The sequence below is a fragment of the Centroberyx gerrardi genome, chromosome 13, assembly GCF_048128805.1.
Source record: "Centroberyx gerrardi isolate f3 chromosome 13, fCenGer3.hap1.cur.20231027, whole genome shotgun sequence".
NCBI lineage: Eukaryota > Metazoa > Chordata > Actinopteri > Beryciformes > Berycidae > Centroberyx > Centroberyx gerrardi.
The window spans coordinates 16,335,952-16,361,460 of record NC_136009.1 but is presented as its reverse complement, the minus strand read 5'-3'; the positions used below and the strand labels follow the sequence as shown (position 1 = coordinate 16,361,460).

Below are 25,509 nucleotides of genomic sequence, written 5' to 3'. Positions count from 1 at the left end.
CATTGTCTCTCCAGTCAGGCAAGCTAGAGGGTCAGCTGTTTTTCATAGCTGCCATATTACTACATGCTACAAGACACTGGCTGTTCTTGCCGATCTTGTGACCGCATAATCTTCATTTAGCTCTAGGTTCTCCCAATAGCAGAATTCATTAGCTACATAGAAACTGGCAAACAACATAACAACGTGGAGCTGTCACTACCACAGTTCTTTGCCCAGCAGCATGGTAAGAGAATAGGCAGCGTTCACGAGGCATACCGGTTGTCCTCAATTAGCCAATTGTGAAATTAGACAGGGGAGATGCCTCAGGAGGAGAGAGACTAGGCTGCTGAAGACTAAAATTAATGGATTCACTAGATATTAATGTGAACACATATTTCCCTGTGTGTTAGTTTATGTAATAGCAGTTGGAGTTACCTAACACACCACCAGCTCATAAATTCCCGGTGACAGTGACAATGTTGGAATCTGGTGTCTCATTACTTGTTCGTTTCATCTATATGAGACAAGACCAGATTCCATGTGCTAAACAACTTAAGCTGCAATATTAATATCAAACACATCGTCTGAGACCCCAGACTGCTAAAGGCCTAGTTGGTGAAATGGCAAGAAAAATGGGTAAGTCTATGGAATTTGAATATGTCAACATTGCAGTATTTTCATTCATTGCATGAATGTCAACATCATAACTAACTACAAAACTGTAAAAAAGTGTTAGCATTGCCTGTCTTTTTTTAATTTTATTTAACTGACATATATAGAATAGAATAGAATAGAATAGAATAGAATAGAATAGAATATACTTTATTGTCCCAGAAGGGAAATTTGTCTCGGGCACAATGCTGCATACAGTTGCTCCATATAAAAGACACATTAAACAAGACAACATAACAAGACACATGTATGACATGCATTGGAGCTGACAGTTTAGAAACAGTATGGGGGCTGCTCACCTGAACTCTGACACCTGATTGTCTAAACAGGGCGAGGTTTTCCTTCTTGTTTTCATTTTAAAAGAATCACTGAAGAAAGTACTAAAATGCTAATTACTGAAACATCAAGCTTCACACCCTGTCCATTACCACCCGAGATGGGGAAAAAAAATCATTGCTTCTACTGTAGAGTAGTTGAGAAGATTTTTTGGGTAACTCCACTGAGTAGTTTTAATAGATTGTACTTTTATCTCTTTGAATCTCTTTGAATAATTCACTCCTACTTTTACGTACATTTTATTTAGACTCTTGACATTTACAATAAGTATAATTCTGGACTTAACATCACAATTGATAATGAATTGATACTAGTTTTTGGATTTTAGAAAGAGACTATATTCCCCAATTTAGGTCTGATAATGACCCACCAAATTATGCCAAAAACAGGTAATCTGTTAATTTGTGGGAGGATTAAACATAATCTCAATGATGTTTATTCTCACTATCTATGGTCATGTCTAAGATGATTATTGAACATGATTATTTTCAGTAAACCACTCTCTTTCACCTGAGCTTATAAGTAGGCCTACAGGCTAACTCTGAGTGGCGTGAACCTTCAGCAACAATACTTCAATTTAACAATAAAATACATCACTACTCTTTCCACTGCTTCTTAACAGGTAGTAATTGCTCCAAAGGACAAAAAAAAAAAAACACGTCACAGGGAAACTTCCAGCAAGTTGACAAAATGATGCACGGGTTATGACACAATCACCTCCTGAGGTTCAATGTCTGAACTGGCGCCAGAGTTGCAGAGTAAAACAAAGTATTGGCTTGATCTCCAGTTATTAGCCAGAAGGGGTGAACTTTCGCAGTAACTAAACAGCGTGTATTATGTTTGTCAAGGTGTGTCTGTTCACCATTTGTTCATGCTTTTCCCCACTGAATCCTGCTGGATGCCAAGCAGAGTGGTGCTGTGGTGGGCTGTGAATAGGAATGGATCATCCCACGAAAAAGAACTATAGTAATCCTATGATAAATTGTCGTAGTATACAGACACCCAACGGGGGGCAGCTGTGCCTCTCTGGATCCTCAGCAGCTTACTGGGTGACAGAAAACTAACCAACTATAAGACCCATAAAGCAGTAACTGCACAGCTGTGAAAGACAAATCAAAGTTTATTTCTGCCCTGACTAAAGTATTGATGGTACATGGGTGGATGGTATATTGTTTAGGAGAATTTCTGGGTATAATCTTTGTTGATATGGAAACTAAACCCTCCTCAGGACCTTGAATGTTTCAAACACACGACGACTGCTGTTTGCCTTCGTAGGGCAGCATGCCATGATGGCACCCATGGCACACTGAAACATCCTGTCATTGTGTTGCCTGCTGTGTTTTACGGGAAATCCAGGGTTGCAGCCAGGTGTGCATTGAGGATACAGGACAGTGGTTTGGCCTGCAGTAAATGGAGGCACGCTGTGTCCTGCCTGGTCCTCTCAAAGCAGAGTGTGTTCACTCTTGCAGCTGCAGAGACACACCAGCAGTTCTGTGCCATTCTCCTGCCAGCTGTAGTCTTCCAGTAACCTGCTGCAGTCTGAAGACATCATGGAGGGAGTTAGCTCTCAGGTAAACCAAATCTCTCTTTCTCTCTTTTTCTCTCTCTCCCTGAATCTGCTGCATTATTAAATGAAATACTACTTTAATAAACAGCTGATTCCTCTGAAATTCAGCTCATATGTTGATTAGTTCAATTTCAAGGGAGGTGGAGAAGGAAGTCTGAGTTACTGGATCTCTATATAGGGGATGCTATATCACAGAAGTGTCAACATCTTATAGCATCATGTACAAGCACATTAAAGACCATGGTCATTATTTAAAAAAGTTTCAATAATACGACAACAGACACATCATCAATTTATATGGTTGCATTCTACTATGGTGCTGCCCACTCAACCTTTACTTGTATTTCCAAGACCTGGCTACATGCAAATATAAGTGTTTGACAATGATTAAGCTCTCAGTAGAAAATGGGGACACTGTCACTAAAGGGAATTTTGCCTGTACTTCAGCAAAGGTCAGTTGCCTGTTACCTGGCTTTCATTTCTGCTGAGGCTCATTAACATTCATGATTGCAGGCCCCTCCCTCCCTCACATCAGTTCATAACAGCCTGTTTCACCCTCCTTTGGCACAAGATGCAATGGTAAAAGAAGAGAGCCCACCAAACTCTCTTTTGGATTCAGTTGATTGAAATGTTAGCTCACATAATTGATACCCTCCCTCCCACTCTCTCACTCGTTCTCCCTCTCATTGTTGAAAACCTCTCCCTCCATTTTAGACCCTGAGTAGTAAACAGTAGGCCAATCAAAACAGACTCCTCTTTGTCTGGGATTACAGTTGATGGACAGACTCCAAAAGAACTGCTATGCGTTGCATGATGGGAGGAAAAGATCTTCAGGTGGACAGTGATTATGCTGCCTTGGTGCCAAGGATGTGAACTGACCCTAACAGCCTCCCACACCCTACAATAAGACCACATATATTGAAATATATTTGGTCAAGAAGAAGAGGCTCTTCCTCTAATACTGGCCCAGGAAAGCTTGTGGAGACGCAGCTGCTGTGGCAGCGTCAGACTACGGGGAATACAACAGACAATGTGCCAGTATTAATCTTAAAAACTCAAGATTGTCAGTGGAGTCATCAATAAACATTATAGCATTTTGTATTGCATGTTATTTGCTTTTCCATCTTTTGAGTGAATACGCTTTATCAATGTAATTATAATAATCATAACAATGATGGTAAAAATAAACTCAAGCTAAGTAATCGTGAACACCAATTGCAAACTATTGTGTTCTATTGTTGTATTTTGAAGTATTGTTATGGGTGTGGCTGAGCCTGTCCCGGGAGAGAAACCAGTCTTGAAGAAATTGTCACATCACCTCAGAAAAGTCAGTTACACCTCAACTCTTCACTTCTCCTTTCTTATTAAGGATGTAGTTTTGCTTTTGGCCACTGTGCTGAAGTGGCGCTGTTGTGAGTTCCTGCCAGAGCCACAGGAAGTAGATGGGAACACAGTCTCACAGTTTTACCTGTGAATTATGTGTGAAAAAACGATTTCATTTTGTGACTACTTAATTATTGTCTTGTTTGTAACGTCGGCTGTTTGTCTGAAGAAAACGAACGCTGCAATACTACAGTAAACGGCCTCCAGGTGTCGCCTCTAGGTGTTGTTATCTATTTAGGCTTCTGACAATACAAATGAATAACAGCGACATCCAGCGGCCGGTCAGGCTACCTGCAATACATTTACTAGATTAATTTGAAATAAATACTAAAGTCGAGTCCTTTTCTCCATTAACTTTGTAATAATTTCTGCACTACGTGTTGTTTTTGAGCAAAATGCAGAATAGTTGATTTACGTTGATATTCAGTCATTATTTTAAGGCTATTATGATAGCCATGCCATGTGCATCGTCTAGGTTAGGCAGAGTAGGGAGTTCAATATGATAAAAACGTGTGCGTGTTACAAATCATGATTATGTTTTACTATATTTTCAATTCCAAAGTGATCAGTGCGATCAAATAATTGTTGGTCAGCAGCATTTTGTAGTGTTTCTAATGTCTTGATGAAGGTAATACGACAGTGTAGTGCTCCAGTTGATTGGCTGGACACACACACACACACACACACACACACACACACACACACACACACACACACGCACACACACACGTTCACGGTAAGCATCTGATTTGCGAGAATTTCAGTTTGGAGTAATTCATTACCACACCCTCCTTGTCAAATGTATAAACAACTGTGTGTACGTTTTCCTTTATTCAACATGTGTGTGTGTGTGTGTGTGTGTGTGTGTGTGTGTGTGTGTGTGTGTGTGTGTGCGTGTGTGTGTGTGTGTGTGTGTGTGTGTTTCCTTTCCTCAACCCAAATCAAACCATGCATCTCAGTGTTTATATCACTCTTCCCCCCTTGACTGACCTTGTTTTCTTTGTTTTGTGAAACACAAGGCCAAATAGTTTGACACTAGGCCTATACCTTACAAAATGGCATTAATAGCCACAATCTGCTTGAATAAAACATAATTTAAAAATAAAATAATAAAAAAAAAATGTTAGCAGTTTCACTAGTTTGTTCTGACTGATTTTTCATGATAAAGGTCACTGTGAAGGATCCATTACCAATCATAGCCTATTTGATGTATTGGTGGAGTGTCAGAAAATGAATTATTAGATTGTTTATTGTGTGTGAAATGTCACATGTAGGCTACACACATTAAACTAAAAACATTAACTTCTCACTGTTGGATATATGTAGTGTAAATCCAGAGAAATAGGCTACATGTTGCTCCAGGCGAGACGAGGCCCTGGTGAGCAGGTAAAAAAGTCTATACATCATATAGACTTTTTTACCTGCTCACCAGGGCCTCGTCTCGCATATGTGGTAGCTACTACATTTCAGAAACTGGACATCGCTGAAGAGACCAATAAAAATCCTGCAGTATTAAAAAACAATGTGTTCAGCGGATACAAACGTGCAGCCGGTGCTCTGCGTCCAGAGTAGGACATCTAGGTCTATTTCTATCCGCTCTCATGGGATTAAAAGTGCGCCACTTTCGGCCTCAGCAAGTCACCGTTATATAAACTTTAGCAGCAGGGCCACAGGTGCGCTGAGTTATAGGCTATTGGCAGGTACATTTTTCACTTGCAAGATCATGAGATGTCCGTTTAAGTCTGTTATCACTGCAGTGAATTAAAATTAAGCTTGCAGCACAAAGGAGTGGACAGAAATACCCCAATGAAAAAGAACTAATCCTTTATGATACTATAGAAATATCACAGTAAAAATAAGTCTCTGTCTGAATATTATAGATATAAGAGATAAAATACCATAAATCTGATAAGGTCACAATATTGAGTTTACCACATGGTCTACATAGGTCTACGATAAGTCCCTATAGGAATATTATATCGTAGTGATTCCGTAAGGGAAGCCTACTTAGTCTATACATTATTGGTAAATTTTTTACTTTTGTGATCAACAACAGATTTAATCTAGGCCTATTAAAAAAAAACGGTGGGGGGCACTGATAGTTGTGAATGAAAATCTGGAAGCGCTTGATTTGCCTAACAGTGTTCGCCGTAATTGGGTTTTGCTTGTTGGAGTGGCTTGGAGAAGGCGACGAATCCACCCTACGGGGATTTTCTTGACCATAAAAACCAACGCACCCAGTGAGCACTAATGGGAGGGTGGAGCAACAGGCAGGCGTCCTCCAACTGCGATTCTCATCTCTGTCACTCTCCCATGCGTTTGCTTTCCTAGGAAACAAGCGGGTCGACTGTGAGCTTTCCTGTGAAACGAGACCGGAGACATTCGGGATAACTTTATCCACTGGGTTTCTTAATTGCCCGGGCTTGGTTTTCAGAGCAGACAGGCCATTTGCTCTGACAGTCCGGCTGCTTTCGTGTGGGGAAACAAGACAGTGAGTTGATTTGAAAGGTTGTCTGAATAGTATTTTTTGCAAAAGTCGGATTATTTCTACCATCAGAAGCGCGGACATCTGCGTAAAATGTTGAAGGTAAGTGTGGTTTGTTCTTAGCGTCGGCTTACACCCTAAATTGATAATCAATAGAATATTGTTTTCATATTATAGGCCCATGTCACACAAGATTGCACTGAAAAATCCAATGGTTTATGCATGTTGCCTTGAGTATTGATGAAGGGCTGTTGCTCTCCTCGTATCATAATATTTCCCTGTCATGTGTTGTCTGGGCTTGATGTTGCATAATCCAAGAGATGTAGCAATATCTTGACTATCACACCATGTGACTCACAACAATAACGCCTCCAACATATTCTTATGTAAGTTTCTGGTCTGATTTTAATTTTGAATGTTCCTTCACACCCACCTACCTTCTCTGTAAGTGTAAAAAAAAAAAAAAGTGTGCAGGAATGGCCATATTTGCCATGATTATTAATATAATCACACAAGTTGCTTGCTTTTTTTTTTTTTTCTACACCAGCCAGATTTGTATGCTGATTGAAAGTATTGTGTGTGTATTGCTCCTGAATATGAAACAGGCAGCAACATTTGGAGATCAAATGAGGATTGAAGTCATGCCTTTTAAATCTAACCCATTTTCTGTGGCTGTTTGTGTTCTTCTTCCTCACAGTCAGCAGATTGTCTTCACTGTTGATGTTGGTCCTGCTGAGAACAAGAGAGGACATACTGAGACACGGCTGATCAGAAGAGGTCAGGCGCTCCCTGTCCCAGATCCCCTGCAGGGGAGCATGGAGGTGCTTCGGCGGTCTTCCGTGTTTGCTGCAGAGGTCCTGGACGTGTTTGACCGCACTGTGACTGAGAAAGAGCTGGTGTCCCAGTCCAAAGCGCTGTGCAGAGACTACATCCTCTCCAGACTGAACCAGAACGGGCTGGGATGGTCCAAATCTGAACTCAACCTGCCTGCCTCAAACGCAGCACTCTCTGAGGTGTCGCTGGTGCTGCTCTGCCTTGGTAAGAAGAGCCTGAATGACGATCAAGTGAACATCAAAGAGCAGTTTTACAGTGTCTCGCAAAACCAGGTTTATACTAGTGAACTTCAAAATGAATGAAATAAGGGAGGTGAAGAAGCAGCGTTTGCATCTTGAGTTATTGGATCCATATCAGGGATGCTGGGTCACACAAGGGGCGACATCTTATAGCACCAAGCACACACATACACACATGGTCGTCATTTCCTTGTGTACTTTGCACCTGACTTTGTGCACTATAGTTTCTCTCATACATTCAGGACAGGGATGGCTCAAGTAAGATTTATTTGCGCCATTGCAGTATATCCTCTTCCTTTTATCACTTTTTCATTGTCCCCATTTATCATTTAAACAAGTGCCACAGGTGTATTATAGGGCCAGCGCTCCATTATCATTTGCATGTATCTATATCTGTATAGCGCTTCATAGCTCAAAGTTAAAAACATACTTTAAAATAAAAGGAAGGAAACAAATGATTTGCTATAATAAAGGGAAGTACACTCTTACACTGCTGACTCAGCAGTAGCTCATTAGGGCAAACGAGGCAAACTTCAGAAACAATGTTGGATTCCCTACAAACATCTATAATGTTACTACAGAATAATCAGTACAAAACAAGTCATCAGTTAAATGCAAGTTAAGAAAAATAAGTTTTCAGTTTTTTTTACAAGAAGATACAGAGTTTGCTAATTGTATTTCCTCAGGCAGGGTGGGCCTAAATTTTGGATCTCTGATTGCAACAGAGCTATATACTATATGTATAGTATATTTAAGACTTCAATTCTGTGCATGGGGAATGAAATACTCTGTAATGTAAGCTGGGGACAGGCCATTTATTGCTTTAAAAGTAATCAACAAAAGTATAAAACCTGACTTCAACTGGAAGCCAGTGTAAGGTGACTGTTATTGTTATGGGAATTTTATGATCTCTCTGCCTGATTCTAGTTAAAAGCCTAGCTGCTTCATTGAACTATAGACAAGGGAAAGCCTTATGATCGAGACACCAAAACAGAGTTACAATGCTCAATTCATACTTCTCAAATGAAAGAAACCAGACTGAACAACCCTTGAGACTTGATTCTCAAAATTCAGACCAGAATCAAGAATGATTTTCACATTGAGGCTTATATCAATTTTACAAGCAATTTTACAAGCCGTGCTGGTTACAAGCTAAGGGCTTTGCCTTTGAGTGTGAGAACTGCTTGACCCCGGCTCTTCTGTCTGGGTTCTTGTTTAAGTAGGACTTGACTTGAGACAGCAGCTTGAGTGCTCAGCTTGGTCTTAAGAGCTATCAGCAGAGAGGTAAATGGCAGAGTTTTAGAATGGGTATTAGTGAATGAGAAGTGTGTGTGTGTGTGTGTGTGTGTGTGTGTGTGTGTTTCCATGCATGTAGGCTATTTGGGGTGGGCGAGTAATCTTACTTTAATATAGTGATTTCTGAGTGCCTCCACCACCAGATTAGAATATGGACATTTTCAATTCACAAGTTAGCATTTATTATTAGGTTGGATTATGTATAGTTTGCTTAACCCTGAGCATTTAAATGACTGATTTAGATTGAATCTGTACTTTGGGTTCAGCCTTGCTGGACTGCCATCTGTATTTTAGGTTTTCCCCTCACTCATTCAGAAGAACTGTCGTCTTCATAACTGTCTTTTTTTAAACTTTTTTTTGTCTTTCTGTGCTCTCTTGCTGTTACCTAGGTGATGAGTTGGAGTGTATGCAGCCGAGTTTGTACAGGAACGTGGCACGGCAGCTCAACATTTCTGTTGCCATGGAGAATATGGTATCGGATGCCTTCATTGCCGTGGCAACAGAGATCTTCTCAACAGGTATACAGCTGTTCTGAAGTACAAGGTGTTTGTGGCGTTGATGTAACAGACTGAATGCTAACTAAGGTCTGCCTTGCTGGAAACTAAACGTCTAGCCATCTGCCAAAGGAGATCTGCTGGCCCAGGTAGAGATTTACACTTTAACGGCGTTGCACATCACTGATGAGAGCAGTGATTATGCAGTAACAGGCGTGCGTCAGTATTTTTCCATCACTTCCGTTTGGCAGGCTAGTAGACACATTCATTAATAGTGTGTGGGTGTGACTCATACGTAGGTGAAGTGTTGATATAGTTATAACAGAGAATCCTTCATCTAAAAGGCATAATTGCTCCTCGTTCATCTCTTCTATCCAGAGATACTTAATTTAGACGCTCACATTTCCTGACCAGATTGCATTGATTCGTTTCCAATTTTGGGGGATGGATTTACTCAAAAAGTATGGACAATCTCCATTTTGGGGAGCAATATATCATTATTTGATGACATTAGTCTTTTGTACAGAAAGGATGTTTGGTTATGTGTCAACAAGTTTTCTATTGTGGTTATTTCTGTTTTATAGTGTGCTGTTTTATAGTCTTGCACCATCAAACCAAAAATATTTTCTGTCTCTGCTTTCTGTTTTGAATTGTAGGCCTGAGAATTTACAACACAGAGTCATAGTATGGCCCAAGCAACACTAGATTTTTTGATGCAATATCTATATTTAGAGTAAAATTACCATTTTATCAGCTAGTTGGAAATATACTGTAGACTTTATGTGCTGTGACTTCCTCATAATGGTCACTGGAAATTAATGATTCAAGCATGTACTGATGGCTTGTGATTTACATTTGGATCACAAACATCTTTGTTTCTATATAGTTGCATTACAAATAATACTTTTCTTCCTTGATTTATTGTTATCTACAATAGCTGATAGAATAATTTGAGCACATATGTGCTGATAATGCTCTGTCCTTTTATATCTGTCTGGCCTGCAGTTATGCCTGTCTGGTCTGAACAGGATCCTTTATGCCGTCTGTTCTGTAGCAGGAGAGATGCGTTCAGATTTGAGCATTGGACATCTTGGAGTTGTTTGGAATAAATTTCAGTCTCTGTCACATAGTGTCTGGCACTTATGTGGACTTTCTACACCACCTCTAGCAGTATCCAGCTGACACATGAATAACTATATGTTATGAGCCTTTGGGATAGATTAAATGGCCTGGAGTATGAAGAACAAGAGCTAAAATTTGGCGCAGTCCCAGGAAAAAAAAGAGACTTTCTTTTTATAATTTTCATGCTTGTGTTCTGGCCTAACTTGTGCCTGTTTTGACGTCACGAGTGGCTCATTTTTGGAACAGCGTGGGATTCCTTCTGAAGGATAACAAACTGTTGAACCCAGGCCGCCCCCAGCCTTCTGGGATGCGAGGGTTGAAGACTGGATATAAATAGAAAAATACTGTTATTCATGTGAGCTTGTTTTTCCTTCCGTCTAAAATAGTTTCAAAACTACCTATAAGGCATTGTGATTCCTTATCGTGCCTCCAAGCGCTTGAGCCAAACATTAATTTAGAGACAGCAAATAATAGTGACATGCCCTTAGGTCTCTGAACTTAAGAGTTTCCTTATATGGGAATGATTCTGCACACGATATGTCCAGTGAATCCAACTACATTATGTATCATAATCACATACTTATTGGAAAGGGATTAATGGTTATCTGAACTGCGGTTCGTCTCAAAAAAATCATAATTGCTCGCCTCTCCTCATTCATCTTAGTCTGCCTCCCACTTCTGCTCTTTCTCATTCCTCCCTCCTCTTCTCTTGCTTTATCCCTGACAATCTTGTCTCTATTCTCGGCCCGCTTCTCAGTAGGGAGTGAGACGTGTCGTGATCTGGCTGCTTCCATGGACAGTTATCTCGTTTAAGCTTGCCCACAGCTCTGTCCCCTCCTGGCCGGGGTCAGTGCCAGCAAACAGAACTCACAATGCAAGCTGCCCTAAAGGAGGCTAATGCCATTAGGCCTTGCGTTGCATCACTAACAGTCATCATAACAATCCCAGCTGCCCTGGAAACAGTACTTGGAAATGGCAGGATGTCCTTAATTATCAGACTTTATTGTTTTTGAGGTCGGCTCTTCTCTCGATGTGATGGGTTTACACAGAAAAGAGGAAAAAGTAGGTTCCCTTCTTTGCAACTTTATGACACTTAATTGCCTCAGAGCGCAGAACGCGATATGCAAAGCAATCTAAACCGAGGCACTCTCTTGACTCAGTCTCACCCAGTTTAATTTACTACTGTCATGTAAAACATGCAAAACATCTTATCAGCTACATTAACACAAATGCACCAGGTTTGTTGACTCAAACCTGGTATTTACAGTTTATTTCAGTGCAAGGTCCACGGTCTGCCCTACATACTTTGTGTCAGGCCACGAGACATGTAGCACGGCGAGTAAGTGGAACAGAAACCATAGAGAAGATATGTATTAATGGTCAGCTGCAGAACAGAAACCTTGCTGCTGGTAGGGTTAGGGTTAGGTCTTGCTCAAGGACACTTCAGCCGGGGAGATGCTTACCAACACAGGGGTTTGAACCCCAAGTCGTCCGGTTAAATCGTGGTTTCCCGTCTCACTTATCCAGGGGTGGAAACAGTACCAAAATATCCTGCTCAAGTAGAAGTACTGTTACTTTGTTGGAATCTTACTTAAGTAGAAGTAAAAGTACTGGTGTAAAAATATACTTAAGTATAAAGTATCTCAAGTTACTGAGTTACTTTTTAGAAAAGAGAACATTGTTAGATGTGATCTTTTCCATGCAATTCTAAAAGGACAAGAGGACAGAGTTCAAACTAGATTCTTGGGGAAAACATTTTTACAAAATAAAGTAAAGACAGATTGCTCTTGTCAACTGACTGGCCGTTCACTGCGAAAAGCTCCACATTTGGCCAGTTTGCGACCAGCCAGTTTCTGATGCTTATGAAGAGCCACAAAATCTGAACTCTGTAATGGATGTGATGTGATTTAAAATGTAGCAACATACAATAATTCAGTCAAAACATACTTAAGTAAACATTTTTTTACTGATTTAAAAAAAATACTCAAAAAGCTACTCAATTACAGTAACCAGAGTAATTGTAATTAGTTATTTCCACCCTTGCACTTATCACACTGCTGCCCTGAGACTGTAAGACAGAAACAAAATTATCAGCTTGAATTACTGAAGCTTAACCATATCATGTTTTGTAAACTTCAGCAATACATTAATGATGAACATCAATTCTTTCTCGCTGTCTTCCTCTCTCTGCAGGTATAACATGGGGGAAGGTGGTGTCCATGTATGCAGTAGCCGGGGCTCTTGCAGTGGATTGTGTCAGACATGGCCAGCCAGCCACAGTACACATCTTAGTGGACAGTCTGGGCCAGTTTGTCCGCAAGTTCCTGGTTCCCTGGCTGAAGAGACGGGGAGGATGGGTAAGTGACCGCTGCATATGCTGCTAATCATGATACTTTCAGTCCATGATAAAAGGTTTCTCATGTATCATTTCCCTTTTGATTTAATGTTATTGAGAGATGTTTTAGCCAAAAACTGAATGAAAATCAAACAAGACGACATTCAAGACAACAAGGGAGGGGGAAACGCTCTGGTTTCTTTTGGTTTCTATGGGGATTAAAATGGCACTGTACCTAGATGGCCAATTGTGTCATCTTGCCTTTGGATTAGAGCCCAGTTCAGTTTCATAAACTCTCACAGTCAGGGTTAGAGACTAGTTTGATGAAAGCTGATTGCAGTTATCTTAGGCAGGCCCAGCTGTGGCTCTCAGTATTGTCCTCTTACTATAGAAGCCTCTTGATCTGATGGAAAGCTCTACTGGGGTAGGACTTGTTTAAATGGCCCTCTGTTGGTTAAAAGACACAATTACATTAAATTGCATTTGATATGGTTGATTCACATAAGGCAATGGTTTATTTTATAAGTGCAAATCAGCCATATTTGGAATGAATGTGGCCTGTAAATGTGTCAGTTATTACTTGAACAAACTCTAGTGGGAAACTACCAGTATTAAATACATCCCTCTGTTTCCTTTCTCCAGGGGGAAATCACAAAATGTGTGGTGAAGAAGGATCTCACCCCTGAACACCACTGGATGTCCTCTGCCATAGAGTCCTTGAAGTACTTTCTAACCACAGTATATGTCTACGTCATGAAGGAACAGTGAACGGCAAGACAGACAGCACAGGAGTCGTCATCAAAGTCATAGTTTTATATGAGATTTGAAATCTCACGCTTGACGGTAACGGATCGAGTGGAGATGGACGGCTCGACTGATGTGGATTGAGCCAACCGGCAAATACCAGTCTGCTGCTGAGTGGCCATCAACAAGTGTTCCATCAGCATCAAATGTGTGTTATCTTGGTGTCAAATACATCTGTAACAGTGATTACCCTTCATCCAAAGAGTAGTCACAGTCATATTTAAAAGCATATAATATATGGCTTAATCTCTTTTTGCATAGGAGTAAGTTTGTGTCACTCCACTTCTTATACACATACAGTACACTGCTTTAACCAATGCAGTAAGCCAGTCTTATCCAGTGTTGTAACTGTAATGTATTATGCTCTTCAGCTTTCCAGGGGTGAATGGAAGCTGTCCATACTCTTGAGACAAAGACAAAGTCCGAAGCTAAATTTGTCTCAAACAGATCAGGGAAAAATCTACCTAAAGGAGAGATTAAGATAAATACCATTTTCATAATGAAAGCTGATGTTCTGGGTCTGAACAGCTCGCTGGGTTTTCTACACGCTTGATTGTGATTGAATGTTACTGGCCGGCACTTTGCGTTCAGCACTGTGTCCTCGGCCCGGATGGAACTGCGTGACCTCTGTGTTCACCCTCCACACGACCACAGAAGTCAAACACGTTCTGTCTTATCAGTCTGAAAAGGATTGATCTCAGTTGGCAAAAGCAGAGGTATTTCAACTCAGGAGGGAGTTTACACCTAAGAGCGATATCAGGTGGCATCAGCTGGTTACACTTCATGGGTTTGATTTTCACTTTTGTGCTCTGCTACAGCACACGGAACTTCTCTTCCGAAATATGAGCCAAAATATTGTGTCCTACTGAAAATCGCCTGCTTAAATTTTGGAGATGTGATTGACGATTACATGTTTGGGTGAGTCTCATTGCGCCCAGGTTTGGGAACATCAGGCTCTCATTCAGAGATTGCACATGGCCAAAGACCTTAAGGGTGGAGGAATGCTGCATATGTGATGATGTTGCATATTTTGATATTAACTTCCTTTTTAATCTGTAAATAGTTTATTTATGATCTTAATAATCAGAGCCGTTGCAGTATACAGAGAGCCACAACAATGGCTCTCATCAGAATGATTGAATGTATAGTATGCCTGTTGGTTGTAACTTTCACAGTGTTAAATTATATGTTTGTGTGTGTGAACATTTTTTTTTAAAACTCCAAAATAAACTTTTAACATGATCCACACCCATTGCCGTTGATTCTTTATTTTATTCCTCAGATCTGACAGTCAGGCAGCTTGAGCATGATAGAATAGAATAGAATTTTCCTTTGGGGAAAAATTCAAAAATAAAATGGTAACCAAGCAACTCAGCTGACCACTGTTCAGTTGGTGAAAAGAGTTACAGGATGCAGTAAACAAAGATGACCTAAGTAGAGAAAATCAATATTCAAGAACAGTGTAACAACTAGGCAGGTGGGAAAAGAACCAAACACTCGATGCAATGGGCCTATAATGCAAAAAGCATCGATGCATTGACTCCAGAGGTAGAGCAGTTAGCTTTCCATCTTATAGTGCAATGAAGTTAAAGATATGAGGGCATTATAATGAACATTAGTGCTTTATAAGCTTTACAGCTCAAAGATTAAATATATTAACTATGTTTATCAACATAAATAAATCAAACAATCAATCAACAAATCAATCCAGTGTGTTTTACAGACTTTATGGCTATATTACATCATAACCAAGACCATTCAGTATACTAACTTGGTCAAAACAATATGAAACCTTGCTATCTGAGATAGATTTTTGAACTTGACTGGAACATCAGCCCGTCTCTTAGTGCAACATAAGCTTTACATTTGCCACTTTTTTCCAAACTGGCAAGAGCAAATACAGCTGTTTGGATGCTTTGTATTGTATGATAGATAATGACGTAAAGCTGCGGTCTTTGTACGTCTGACTCTAGTGTCCAAACAATGCCAGCAAGACACTTCAGTCATGTTCAAGCAAATGCTCCAGATTGATAACGACTCTCATTTACTATTGTATGTAATGCACTGTACTATTTATTATTCATTTTGTTGGTTAAGTTTGATGTAAATTATCTTAATTAGAACAGACATGCTGTCAGATCAGCAAGCCTGCATGAATCTTTAATGTTTGAGTAATTTATACGATCAACCGACCTGACAAGCGATTATTGATCAGTGCACTTATTTTTGGCAACATATACAATTAGAAGCCAAGATCTTTGTATGCATCTAAGGGCTGCCCGTCTGTTGGGTCAAGATGACCGATGGTAGGTGATGTGCAAGTGCTGCATCAGTGGCTGGTCGTCTGTTGCCATGGAAACTGTCTGCTCCAGCTTCCCATCTGGTCGGAGCTGGAACACTCTAGAAATCTGAAAGGAGGAAAAGAGCAGGCGAGGTCACCGGCACAGAGCAGGTAAAACTGCAGCATAAAACTTAAAGCTTGTTAATAACTTGACACCTCGCTGGAAACTTTCTGTCGATGTTTTGTGGACTTACACCGACGAAGCACAGATTTGATGATTCATTAATAGCAAAATGTGTCAATTTATTCACATTCACATTAAGCGCATCATGCTGGATGACAGAATCACAGGCTGACCTGCTGTACGTGTGGCTCCTTGGCGAAGGAGGTTCTGGCCAGAGCGTGGCTGTGCAGGTTCAGCTGCTGTCCTGCCAGCTCTCCTTCCTCTATCTCCACCAGACCTGCACAAGGAGATACACTGGGATTCAAAATGTGTGTGTGTGCATAAGAGAGTAACTGAGTAATAGAAATAGAAGGTATTTGATACTTATGTGTCACATGTCATTCTATATTTCTCTGGTTATGACTGGTGATGTGAGTGTTACTACCTGAGTTCTGTGCAATGATGAATGCCACTCTGTTGGTTCCTGGCTGCAGTCTAATGAAGCCACACTCTCTGTGCAGCGGCTTCTTATTCGCAGCATGGAATGCATTAAACCTGCGAACACAATATCAATGAGGAATCAGCTGAGGACTGCTTAAGCATACCAACCAGTGTTTCTAAATGACAATGCCAACTTTGCCTTATTTTTGTTAGCATATCACAGCAGATAGAAACCTACACCAACCCCAACTATTAACGATTTTCTCCCTTACTGTCTGGACAACGGTATCATGGTACCACAGCATTCAGTCCAGCACCAACTGACTCAGGAACAGCTCCTCTCCCCCATGCCACAACGCATAACAGGATTCTCAAACACACCATGGTGAACTTAGCTGAACATTGCCCCCTACCAGCAGCATCTATGTGATGCACAAGTCACTCTAAACCTTATTTCCTGTGATGCATCAATACTGTAATACTTACATCAATCACTTTAATGTAGTAATATTGGATTGCATTATTTGGTTTTGTAGCACTGTTTTGTCTAGTATTTTCTGTTCTTGCACTGTTTTGTTTTTGTTCTACTCTACCCTTGTGCAAAGTGGACTGACATTAAAATTGAATTGAAGTAAACTGAATTGGTCTAATGGTAGCTGCAGAGGTGGGCATACTGCTGGAAGAAGGGAGGGATTCTGTGACCCCACCATCTTATATATTACAATGGTACAGATTGGACAGGTATAAAGGCCCTATGTGCCCAGAGAAAGGATAAGTCCAAATACCTTCTGATATGAGAAAGTTACAGCAAAAATTCCCCTTGAGAAACTAACTGATATTGCAACGATTGTAGTTCAATTGATATTTGCTAATGTGAACATATTTCTGTCTTTCTTTCCTCAGCTTTTGCAGTTTCATTCCTCCTGTCAAGTGAAACCCACATGAAGTTGATGACCGGCTGCCCCACATGGCTGAAGTGCAGAGTCTCTGTGTAGCGGAAAGGGTTTATGGAGGGGAAGGAGCCCTCCCCGGGTTCATCTGACTCCCAGGTTCCCAGGAGCCAGTCCAGAGGCAGGAGGCCCGGGTTCAACTCCACTGAACACACACACACACACACACACACACACACACACACACACACACACAGTCTATATAAGGACACTTCTCTTCAACATGCACAAGAGGGCATAGCATACAAACAATTTGGTCTCTGGTTAATCAAAGCAACATCCTATACCTCTATTAAATAAGAATTCGCCATTACATTACACAGCATGCCTCTAAAATTCCCTAATAGCCAACTATAGGTTTCTAGATTAGGTTTAGTGTAAGGGAGAATTAGCTATAGAAATAGGCCTAGTCACAGACTTTTTTGAATGGACACTTTTCTTCCTTTCCACTCGCAGCTGGTAGTCGAAATGTGAGCATAAGAGGTTTAGGAAGTTGTTTACAGGACAGGCCTATACCATAAATCAACTGCACACGGAATTAAGGTCACGCACCACCGTTATTTACGGCTCACACAATTATTACACTGTTTCACGATCTCTCCGACCCAGTTAAAAATAAAAACATTACCTGACTGATGAAACGGGCACGCCATTAATGAAGGAAACTGTGGAGTAAGTTACAAAATCAGGCGCAAAGATAAGATAAAAAGGCGGTGAAATAACACGACCAAATAAAATGCATATCAAACTGCGACAGTGTTATTCTCACTCCGGAGCCCTTATATTGACGGCCCACGCCACACCAAGGAATCTTGGGAAATGTAGTGCGGCTAGTGCAGCACCACAGCTACGTAAAATGACCTCGGAAAACCCTGAAGACATTTACTGCTGACTGTATCGCCGTCCATTTCTGGAGTCATTTCTTGCTGTTACCCACACAATGAGGCAAGACAGGTGTTTGATAAAATAATGCACATTTTATTGACATCTGTATTAGGCTACTTAGCATTCTGTGGACAATGATGCCCTGCTCTTTCCTTTCAAAAGCACCTACTTATACAAGGAAAAGCTTGGCCTGTGTTTGACATGTATCATTTCTTTTTGTTTATTTTTTTTGTTACATTTTTGCGTAAAATCTCTGTGGTTAAAAGCAGCGATGATCCATCGTCTGAATCCCTGATAGTTCTGCAGTACTCCAGGTGTCTTGTGGGAAACTGCATTTAGATTTTTCCCTAAATGAATGAATGAGGACTGGGTCACTGGCGTAGGAATCTTATTCCTTATGCTTTGCTCTTTTTGCAGTTCTTGAGAGCGTCTGCCAGGGCATGCAGTGCCATGTCAGCATTAGCCTTCTCGCAGTTGTATCCCATCAAGCCAATTCGCATCACCTAATGAAAAAAAGTGATGAGAAATACGTCAGAACTGTGTGGAGCTGAGTGTGCAGCTAACAAGAATGACTCAACAGGGTGATTCAGCCAGTTGTGTTAGTACGAAGTCGACGGTGTTACTCTTGTTGTAACTTGTTTGTCATTAAACATACAGACAGAATAACAGGACAGAGAGGCAACATAATGACAATGTGTATAGGTGGTAATTTGGTATGAATGTAGGCCCAAATGTTAGGCAGACAAAATCTTAGGTATCTGGAGATGGGCTCCCAAAAAAAGCCCATTTTAGTATTATGACTGTCTTTGTTCCATTAGTTTATTTTCAGCTGTTAATAATTTGAGTGGGAATGAAGATGGATGTTACTCCCCGTGTAAAGACAAATTATTCAATCCATTTCCCTTGTGAAAAACAGCAGCAACTCACCATGCCGATGGAGGGGCCGAGGCCCCCTGTCATCTCCATTTGATGGTGCTTCATCATGTATGCCAGCATCTCCCTCCAGTCATAGCCGTCAGGGATGGCAATGGTGGTGACAGAGGGAAGCCTCAGATCCTGCAGGACACCACACATAGTCAAGGGCAAGTTTATGCCTGAGAGATATGATACAAGCCTCTAATATTGGTTAAACATATATTTGGGACAATAGTATTATTATGTATGGTCCTGTGTCATTTGTCCATTTTGTATTGTTTCTTGCTGAATATATAAGATGGTCACAAGATTAAGGATTAAGATCTTTATTGCTCTTTTTTAAATGGCATGTCGGCTTTATTAGAAAGAATCCAGATGAAAATGACAGGAAAGAGACAAAAAAAGAGGGAATTGCATGCAACAAAAGTCATGAGATTCATACCCACAATGCTGCAGGTGCATATAGCTAATAGCCTGTTATGCCAACAGGATACTCCAGTTACACAGCATGTTTTGTTGTTGTGTGTCTGCGCCTCACCTTATCTTGGAGGAAGAGCTTGAGACCCAAGTCCTCCAGTCCCCTGTACAGGTAGGCCGCCACCTCTTTGTGCTGCTTCCAGGACTGCTCCAGCCCCTAGAGGGAGACAGAGATTGGAGAAGGTCAGTGATGACACGCTGCCACCATGTGACCTTGAGCACTCACCAGCAGAGAGCGGGGCCTGCTTTGCAGTCGACACTCTGCTGCTATATACTGTGTATCATACAGTATGTAGTATGTGCTCTAAATTTGTATGGAAAATTGGTATGGTATGGCAAAATTACAAAACTCCCAACTGCAAAATAAAGACAGTGTTGATACCAAAACCTTCTGGACAAAAGGCTGGCAGAAAGAAGGATTGGTAATGGATTTCAAATGGTAAAAGGTTTTCAGACTAACCATGACAAAGTTATGGAAAACTAATTATGGAAAATGTGCTCTTTCTAGCATAAAGTAAATGCAAAAAGTGGTGGTGTCCCTTTACCTTCTCAGCAAGAATGGCCAGACTCTCTCTCAGGGCGAAGAATCCAGACACAGGGCCTGTGTGGTGGTATCTAAAGCCCAGAGGACACTTTATTAATTACAGTATTGTTCTTCGCTATACCAAAACTGTAAATATCCAATTTTGGTGTTTCTTTGCACACTGGCATTGCAGACTGATTTTAATCCCCCACCCATGACATTGACGCCCAAATTTCTGAAATTGCTTTCCTCAGATTGCTAGATTTGAGAAAAAAAGAAAAGAAAAAAAAGATGATCATCTCCACCATTCACAGCCCCAGTTAAATTAAGATTCATGTGTGCATGAGGGGAATAAGGATGCACACTTTTACCTCATTCAATTGCCAAGAATCAGTTGGTACTCCAACACTGATCTCTAAACTAATATTTGCTTGAAATTATGGTTTTATCTATTGACATGTGTAGGTTAAGTTTAGGCTATGCTTGGTGGACTTACACTCTGGCTGGTTTGCCATCACAACCCCAGTAGTTGGACAAATGTGTCATGTCAAAGAGGTAGGATACTGGTTTTGTTTTCCTGTTAAACATCTTGTGGCTGTGTGGGATAACAGAGAGAGAAAGACAATGGTTTGCTTTTATATCTTTCTATTCTCAATTTTTATGCAGTTGCCGTCCCCCAACACATGCACACAAATTAGGGGCCCTCCTTACCATGCTCTGTCACTGAAGGAAATGGGTGCTGTGCCAGGAGGAGCATTCAGAGCCTTCTGAGAACCACTGTACAGGATGTCGATATCTGGTAGGACAATAAGAGACACATAAAATCAAACACACACACACACACACACTGACATGCAAGCGCATGGTAGCAGGTAGTTTTTATTATTTTATCATTGCCTTACTTTGCTTGTCCATGAAAATTGGCGCTGCCCCCAGTGATGCAACTGTGTCAACCAGGAAGAGGCAGTTATGTCTGAGTGGCAGAGAATTAGAGAAAAAAAGTTATTTCATTAGCAGTGTGAAATATGACAGACTTACACACTGTCAAGTTTGAGACAGAGAGGTGCCTCACTTTTGGCAAATGTCTCCAATGCCATCGACTGGGTGACAGAGGCCAGCAGAGGACTCTCCATGTGTGAGGAAAAACAGGACAGGCTTGTGTTTTGCTATTGCCTGCAAACAGAGAGAGGAGAGTCCGTTATATATGCAGATGGACTTTAATCTTGTTGATGTGTGTTGTTATTATTGACATACACAGTGTTGTGAGAAATTAATGTGTATCGGTGAATATTTACTTAACAAACAGAGGAAGACTGGGTTAAAATAGTTCAGCCAGGTATACAGGATGTTTGAGAGACATTATGCCTACCTGTTCAATTTCGCTATTGGTAAAATATCCTCCTGGTGTTTTTACCATTGTATGTACATTGGCGCCTAAAATAAAGATAAAAAACATAACATTTTAATACTGTACAAAAAAATCCACAATCAAAGTAACTGTTATTGCTTAGTCATTATACAATGTATTTACTTATTTATCCTTTTTGGAGACCCAACGAGTGCGCGCGTAAAGACGTACCCATTCTTTCCGCAATTTCTGCTACGCGCTCTCCCCAGATTCCGTTGATGGCAACGAGCACGCTCTCTCCAGGCTCCACCGTGTTGAACACCGCACACTCCATAGCAGCGTGCCCGGAGCCGCTCATGGATATAGTCATGTTGTTCTCCGTCTGCATGGCGTACTGGATCCCTCTCTTGATGTCATTCATTATCTGAAAACCACAAATGGATGAGTAAAACAACTATTTGGGCTAATTTATCAGGTGTAGTCATCCATAAGTCTGAGTGAGTTCAATGGGTGTCAGATGTCTACAACGGTGCCTTTGCGCAACGGTTTTATTAATCACATACAGTTTTGGATCCCACGCAATTAGGAAGAAAGTCTATTTGTTCCATTTGTAATTAAAAATAAGAAAAATGCCAGCAAGTTATTTTTGACAGAAAGCTGCGATGCTGGCCACCAATGAACGGCTGGTGTTCCACAACAAACTTGAATAGAATGTGAATTTAGCCTAATAAAACCCCAAATTGCATATAGCTATTCACAAAAAAATCATTTGAAGATGTTAGTCAACTCTCAAACGAAATGAGGCAACAGTTACCTCATACATTTCTGGGTGCAGGTGACCAATTATTGGTCTGCCGCCTGCAGCTAAAACGCGTGGAGGAACGTTGGAGGGTCCCGGTCCGAACAGGTAACGGAGAGGTGCTTCGAGCGGCCGGAGCATGCAGGCCGGCGGCGGGACGGTCAGGGAGGACATGGAGCGATCCAGGCGCTGCAACAGAGGCGCGCTCCTCGGGGCCAGGAGGCTCTCGAGGGCCGCTGCTGTCTGAGCGACCAGCGCGCCCCTGCTAAACAAAGCCCGCTGCATGGCTGGGGTCCTCGTGCCTGGGAAGCCTGCTGCACTGAGTGAGATTAACACCGACAGACGGAGGGACTGACTCTGACCGTGAGGTTTTGGTTGAAGATTTAAAACAAACAGGTCTTTGACCTCTTGGCCACGGGGCGTGCGTCACTCACTTGATTTCAGGCTGGGCAATAGGAGGCCCGTGATGACTCAAAAGGCTTAGCAAAAGGAGTGTGTTTTTTAATAGTATATTTTCGGTTAACTATTAATAATAGCACTAACCCTTTAAGATTGTTTAATTAAGCTTAAAAATAGCAAATAGACTGATAATCACTGAAAGCATATGGTTATCACGGCCTTATTCCCAGTTGGGGCAGGCTAAAGGACTGGAGTGGCACAATCTGACTATAGGGGAATTTCTAATGGGCAAATAACACAAATTATGTGAAGTCATTTGATGTTATCAGTATCTAATCTTTGGTTCTTAAACAATTTCCACGATTTTAATTCAAATCTTGTCTTGCCTGGGGACCTATAGGCTCATTAATGCATATTGGTACTTTTGTCATATGGAAATCCACCTGGACTGAGTTTGTGACCCATTATGGGTCTAGATCCATAATTTTAAAGACACTCTTATAGGATATATCTGTCTAGATTGTTGAACCTTGTGGAGACGTGAGGACTTGCACTTGGCAGCTTAGACCAGTTCAGGTTAGTTTGGAGTTGGGAGGGATATGGTTTGTTGATTTTTCACGCCCCTTCAGTCACAGCAGGGCAGGATTTCAGAGAGGAGTCTTCCTTCTCTGAGAGAGCAGATTGGCTGAGCAGGGGGCAGGCAAATACACACACACCCACACACACACACTCACACACATGCACATGCACATGCACACATGAACACATATGCACACACAAACATACATTCATATTTAAGGACAATGGCTTATTTTTCTGTCTAATTGCAAGTGAGGTGATTTCCTTGTAAAGTGAGGGTAAAAAGAAACCTTTTTGGTCACTGCAAAGTTTTGTCTGTGCAGATTATGCATTGATTGTGACTGTGAGTTTATTATGCAACTGTTCTTGTTTCTCCATAAAAATATAATTAAAAACGTAATAATGTTCAAGAAGGAGATCAAAGCACTTTAAAGGAGAAACGGTGCAGACACTCTAATCTGGATATGGCGGTACTTTTATCTGTTTTTCCACATGATTTTCACCCTCAACCAGGTCAGCTGCCGACCCCTTGTTTGCCCCACTTCATTACTAATTGAAGATGTAAGGAAGGGTAATGGATAACCTGATGTTTTTCTCACAATCAGGTCAATGTGTTGACACTTGTCTGGTGCAAACTATATGCTCATTAGATTACAAAGCTGTGAGACATTGCACCTTGTACCTGACCTCTGTACCTGTGAGTAGTGGTCGCTCAAAGTGGAGCAATGAATAGTAGAAATCAGATTCAGCCTCATAAACATCCATTTGTTTCATGCATTCACTTGATTAATAGAGGCACTTCAAACCTCAAACCCTTCAGATTAAACATTTACATATTGAACTTCAGGTTTAATCTTTGTTTGTTTTCAGTAATTGAATCCAGCGTTGTGCAGCCACATGTGCAGTTGGTTTTGCCAGTCTTTAACTTTAGTATTATGTCACAGCAGGATCCGGAGTACAAGAAAATGCCCATCTCTGAGTCCGGCGTAGTAAATAATTACACTAACTGGTAAACAAATGGGAGTCAGTGTTGTACTCTCACTGGCCTTTGCACTATAGAGAGAAGAACATTCAAAATGTACTCAAAGAGAGGAGGAGCACTTGGGGTGGGATAGGGATAAAGTCATGCTGAAATGAAAAATGACTTTTTAGCTCATTCAAACTACCATACCATACACTTATTGGACAGTTTATGATTTCTCTTATTAAATTTCTCTTATTTAATCTCATTACTTTTACTTCCTTGAAAACAGAACATCTTTAGTGGCGACTTCATCGTGTACCAGGAGGCGACATAAGAATTCCAGCCAATAAAACCATCACAGATTTTTTGAACAATCCCTCCCCTCTCATCAAATAAATCTGCCTTTCTCTCCCTAATTGATATCCCATTGGTTACTTTTGAATGATCCCTCCCTGCATTATATCCTGCCTCAATATCCTGTTTCAACAGGAAATACATCACATTAAGGAAGCAAGACGGTTTTGATGTGACTTTATTCTCAGTTTAAATTGGCTATTTCTATGCCTTAGTTTTCCCTCTCTATTAACAAACATTCACTGCTGTCCCCATATAGAAGAAAGAAGAGAGAGGAGTTTCCGAATCATTTATTTTATGCTTTAAGTCTGTTCAAAACTGATAAAACATAGTCTCCTCTTCATTGTCAATGGGGCTGCTCCAGGTTATACATTGGTATGACATCATAGGTCAGAGGCCTCCTTCTGGCATTTAACATTGGGAGAAAGTTGTTGAGGTAGTGTGGAGAAACATGACAGAAATTCAGTGATATTCCCCTTTAATTGTCGTCATGGTCTACTCAGGATGCCTATCTTTCTGTCAGTCTACTTTGCTGTCTGACCACACAGACATGCAACTGCCCGTCTGCTTGCATGTTTGTATGTAAGGCTGCTTTGCCATTCTGTGTCAGTGATTCTAAATCACATATTTTAATAAATATAAATTAAGTACACTTGAGTTTAGTACGTTATAATCTTCGAACATTATGGTCCAATTATTATTCTAGAACCAGAGTCTTAGTTTTACATGGCAGCAATAACAGCAGCTTAAATCATGACCGAGTTATTGAGTTGTAAAATGCAATGTACTTCTGATAGCTTTCAGGCAGATGGTGACTGAGCATCTATTTTGCATTCTGAAGGCTGCTTCACAATATGAATCTGATTATTGACAGATTATGATGAC

At 40.9% G+C, this 25,509-nt stretch overlaps 3 protein-coding genes across 3 annotated transcripts; 1 reads left to right on the top strand and 2 right to left on the bottom strand.

Annotated features, from left to right (window-relative positions):
* The first annotated feature begins 586 nt into the window (after nucleotides 1–586).
* Nucleotides 587–14,788, top strand: bokb (BCL2 family apoptosis regulator BOK b). The gene is made up of 6 exons (XM_071925092.2): nucleotides 587–615; nucleotides 6,269–6,524; nucleotides 7,120–7,460; nucleotides 9,181–9,309; nucleotides 12,601–12,764; nucleotides 13,385–14,788. Exons 3-6 carry the CDS (start codon nucleotides 7,238–7,240, stop codon nucleotides 13,508–13,510), a joined length of 642 nt encoding a protein of 213 aa, XP_071781193.1. The 5' UTR covers nucleotides 587–615; nucleotides 6,269–6,524; nucleotides 7,120–7,237; the 3' UTR covers nucleotides 13,511–14,788.
* A 21-nt stretch (nucleotides 14,789–14,809) lies between these two features.
* thap4 (THAP domain containing 4) lies at nucleotides 14,810–18,150 on the bottom strand. The gene is made up of 5 exons (XM_071925094.2): nucleotides 18,010–18,150; nucleotides 17,373–17,526; nucleotides 16,436–16,545; nucleotides 16,185–16,288; nucleotides 14,810–15,954 (listed from the first exon to the last, which is right to left on the bottom strand). The coding sequence occupies exons 1-5, from the start codon at nucleotides 18,032–18,034 to the stop codon at nucleotides 15,838–15,840; spliced, it is 510 nt and encodes a 169-aa protein (XP_071781195.1). The 5' UTR covers nucleotides 18,035–18,150; the 3' UTR covers nucleotides 14,810–15,837.
* Nucleotides 18,151–18,661: 511 nt separating this feature from the next.
* agxtb (alanine--glyoxylate and serine--pyruvate aminotransferase b) lies at nucleotides 18,662–22,613 on the bottom strand. Its single transcript, XM_071925143.2, has 11 exons — nucleotides 22,344–22,613; nucleotides 21,761–21,953; nucleotides 21,551–21,615; nucleotides 21,254–21,354; nucleotides 21,084–21,154; nucleotides 20,893–20,977; nucleotides 20,678–20,776; nucleotides 20,204–20,273; nucleotides 19,720–19,815; nucleotides 19,194–19,322; nucleotides 18,662–18,769 (listed from the first exon to the last, which is right to left on the bottom strand). Exons 1-11 carry the CDS (start codon nucleotides 22,611–22,613, stop codon nucleotides 18,662–18,664), a joined length of 1,287 nt encoding a protein of 428 aa, XP_071781244.1.
* Nucleotides 22,614–25,509: the final 2,896 nt, after the last annotated feature.

Bases quoted from the DNA above. Each gene is read 5' to 3' on its own strand.
- thap4 (XM_071925094.2), bottom strand. From the start codon at position 18,034: ATGGCGTGCCCGTTTCATCAGTCAG. The intron at 16,289-16,435 runs GTAGTAACACTC...CTCCTTGTGCAG, and splicing joins CATCATTGCACAGAACTCAG to GTCTGGTGGAGATAGAGGAA. The intron at 15,955-16,184 runs GTCAGCCTGTGA...TCCTCCTTTCAG, and splicing joins AGGAGCCACACGTACAGCAG to ATTTCTAGAGTGTTCCAGCT.
- agxtb (XM_071925143.2), bottom strand. From the start codon at position 22,613: ATGCAGCGGGCTTTGTTTAGCAGGGGCGCGCTGGTCGCTCAGACAGCA. The intron at 19,323-19,719 runs GTGAGGCGCAGA...GGTGTCCTGCAG, and splicing joins AGCTCTTCCTCCAAGATAAG to GATCTGAGGCTTCCCTCTGT. The intron at 18,770-19,193 runs GTGAGTTGCTGC...TTTTTTCATTAG, and splicing joins TCGGCCCCTCCATCGGCATG to GTGATGCGAATTGGCTTGAT.
- bokb (XM_071925092.2), top strand. From the start codon at position 7,238: ATGGAGGTGCTTCGGCGGTCTTCCGTGTTTGCTGCAGAGGTCCTGGAC. The intron at 9,310-12,600 runs GTATACAGCTGT...CTCTCTCTGCAG, and splicing joins AACAGAGATCTTCTCAACAG to GTATAACATGGGGGAAGGTG. The intron at 12,765-13,384 runs GTAAGTGACCGC...TCCTTTCTCCAG, and splicing joins TGAAGAGACGGGGAGGATGG to GGGGAAATCACAAAATGTGT.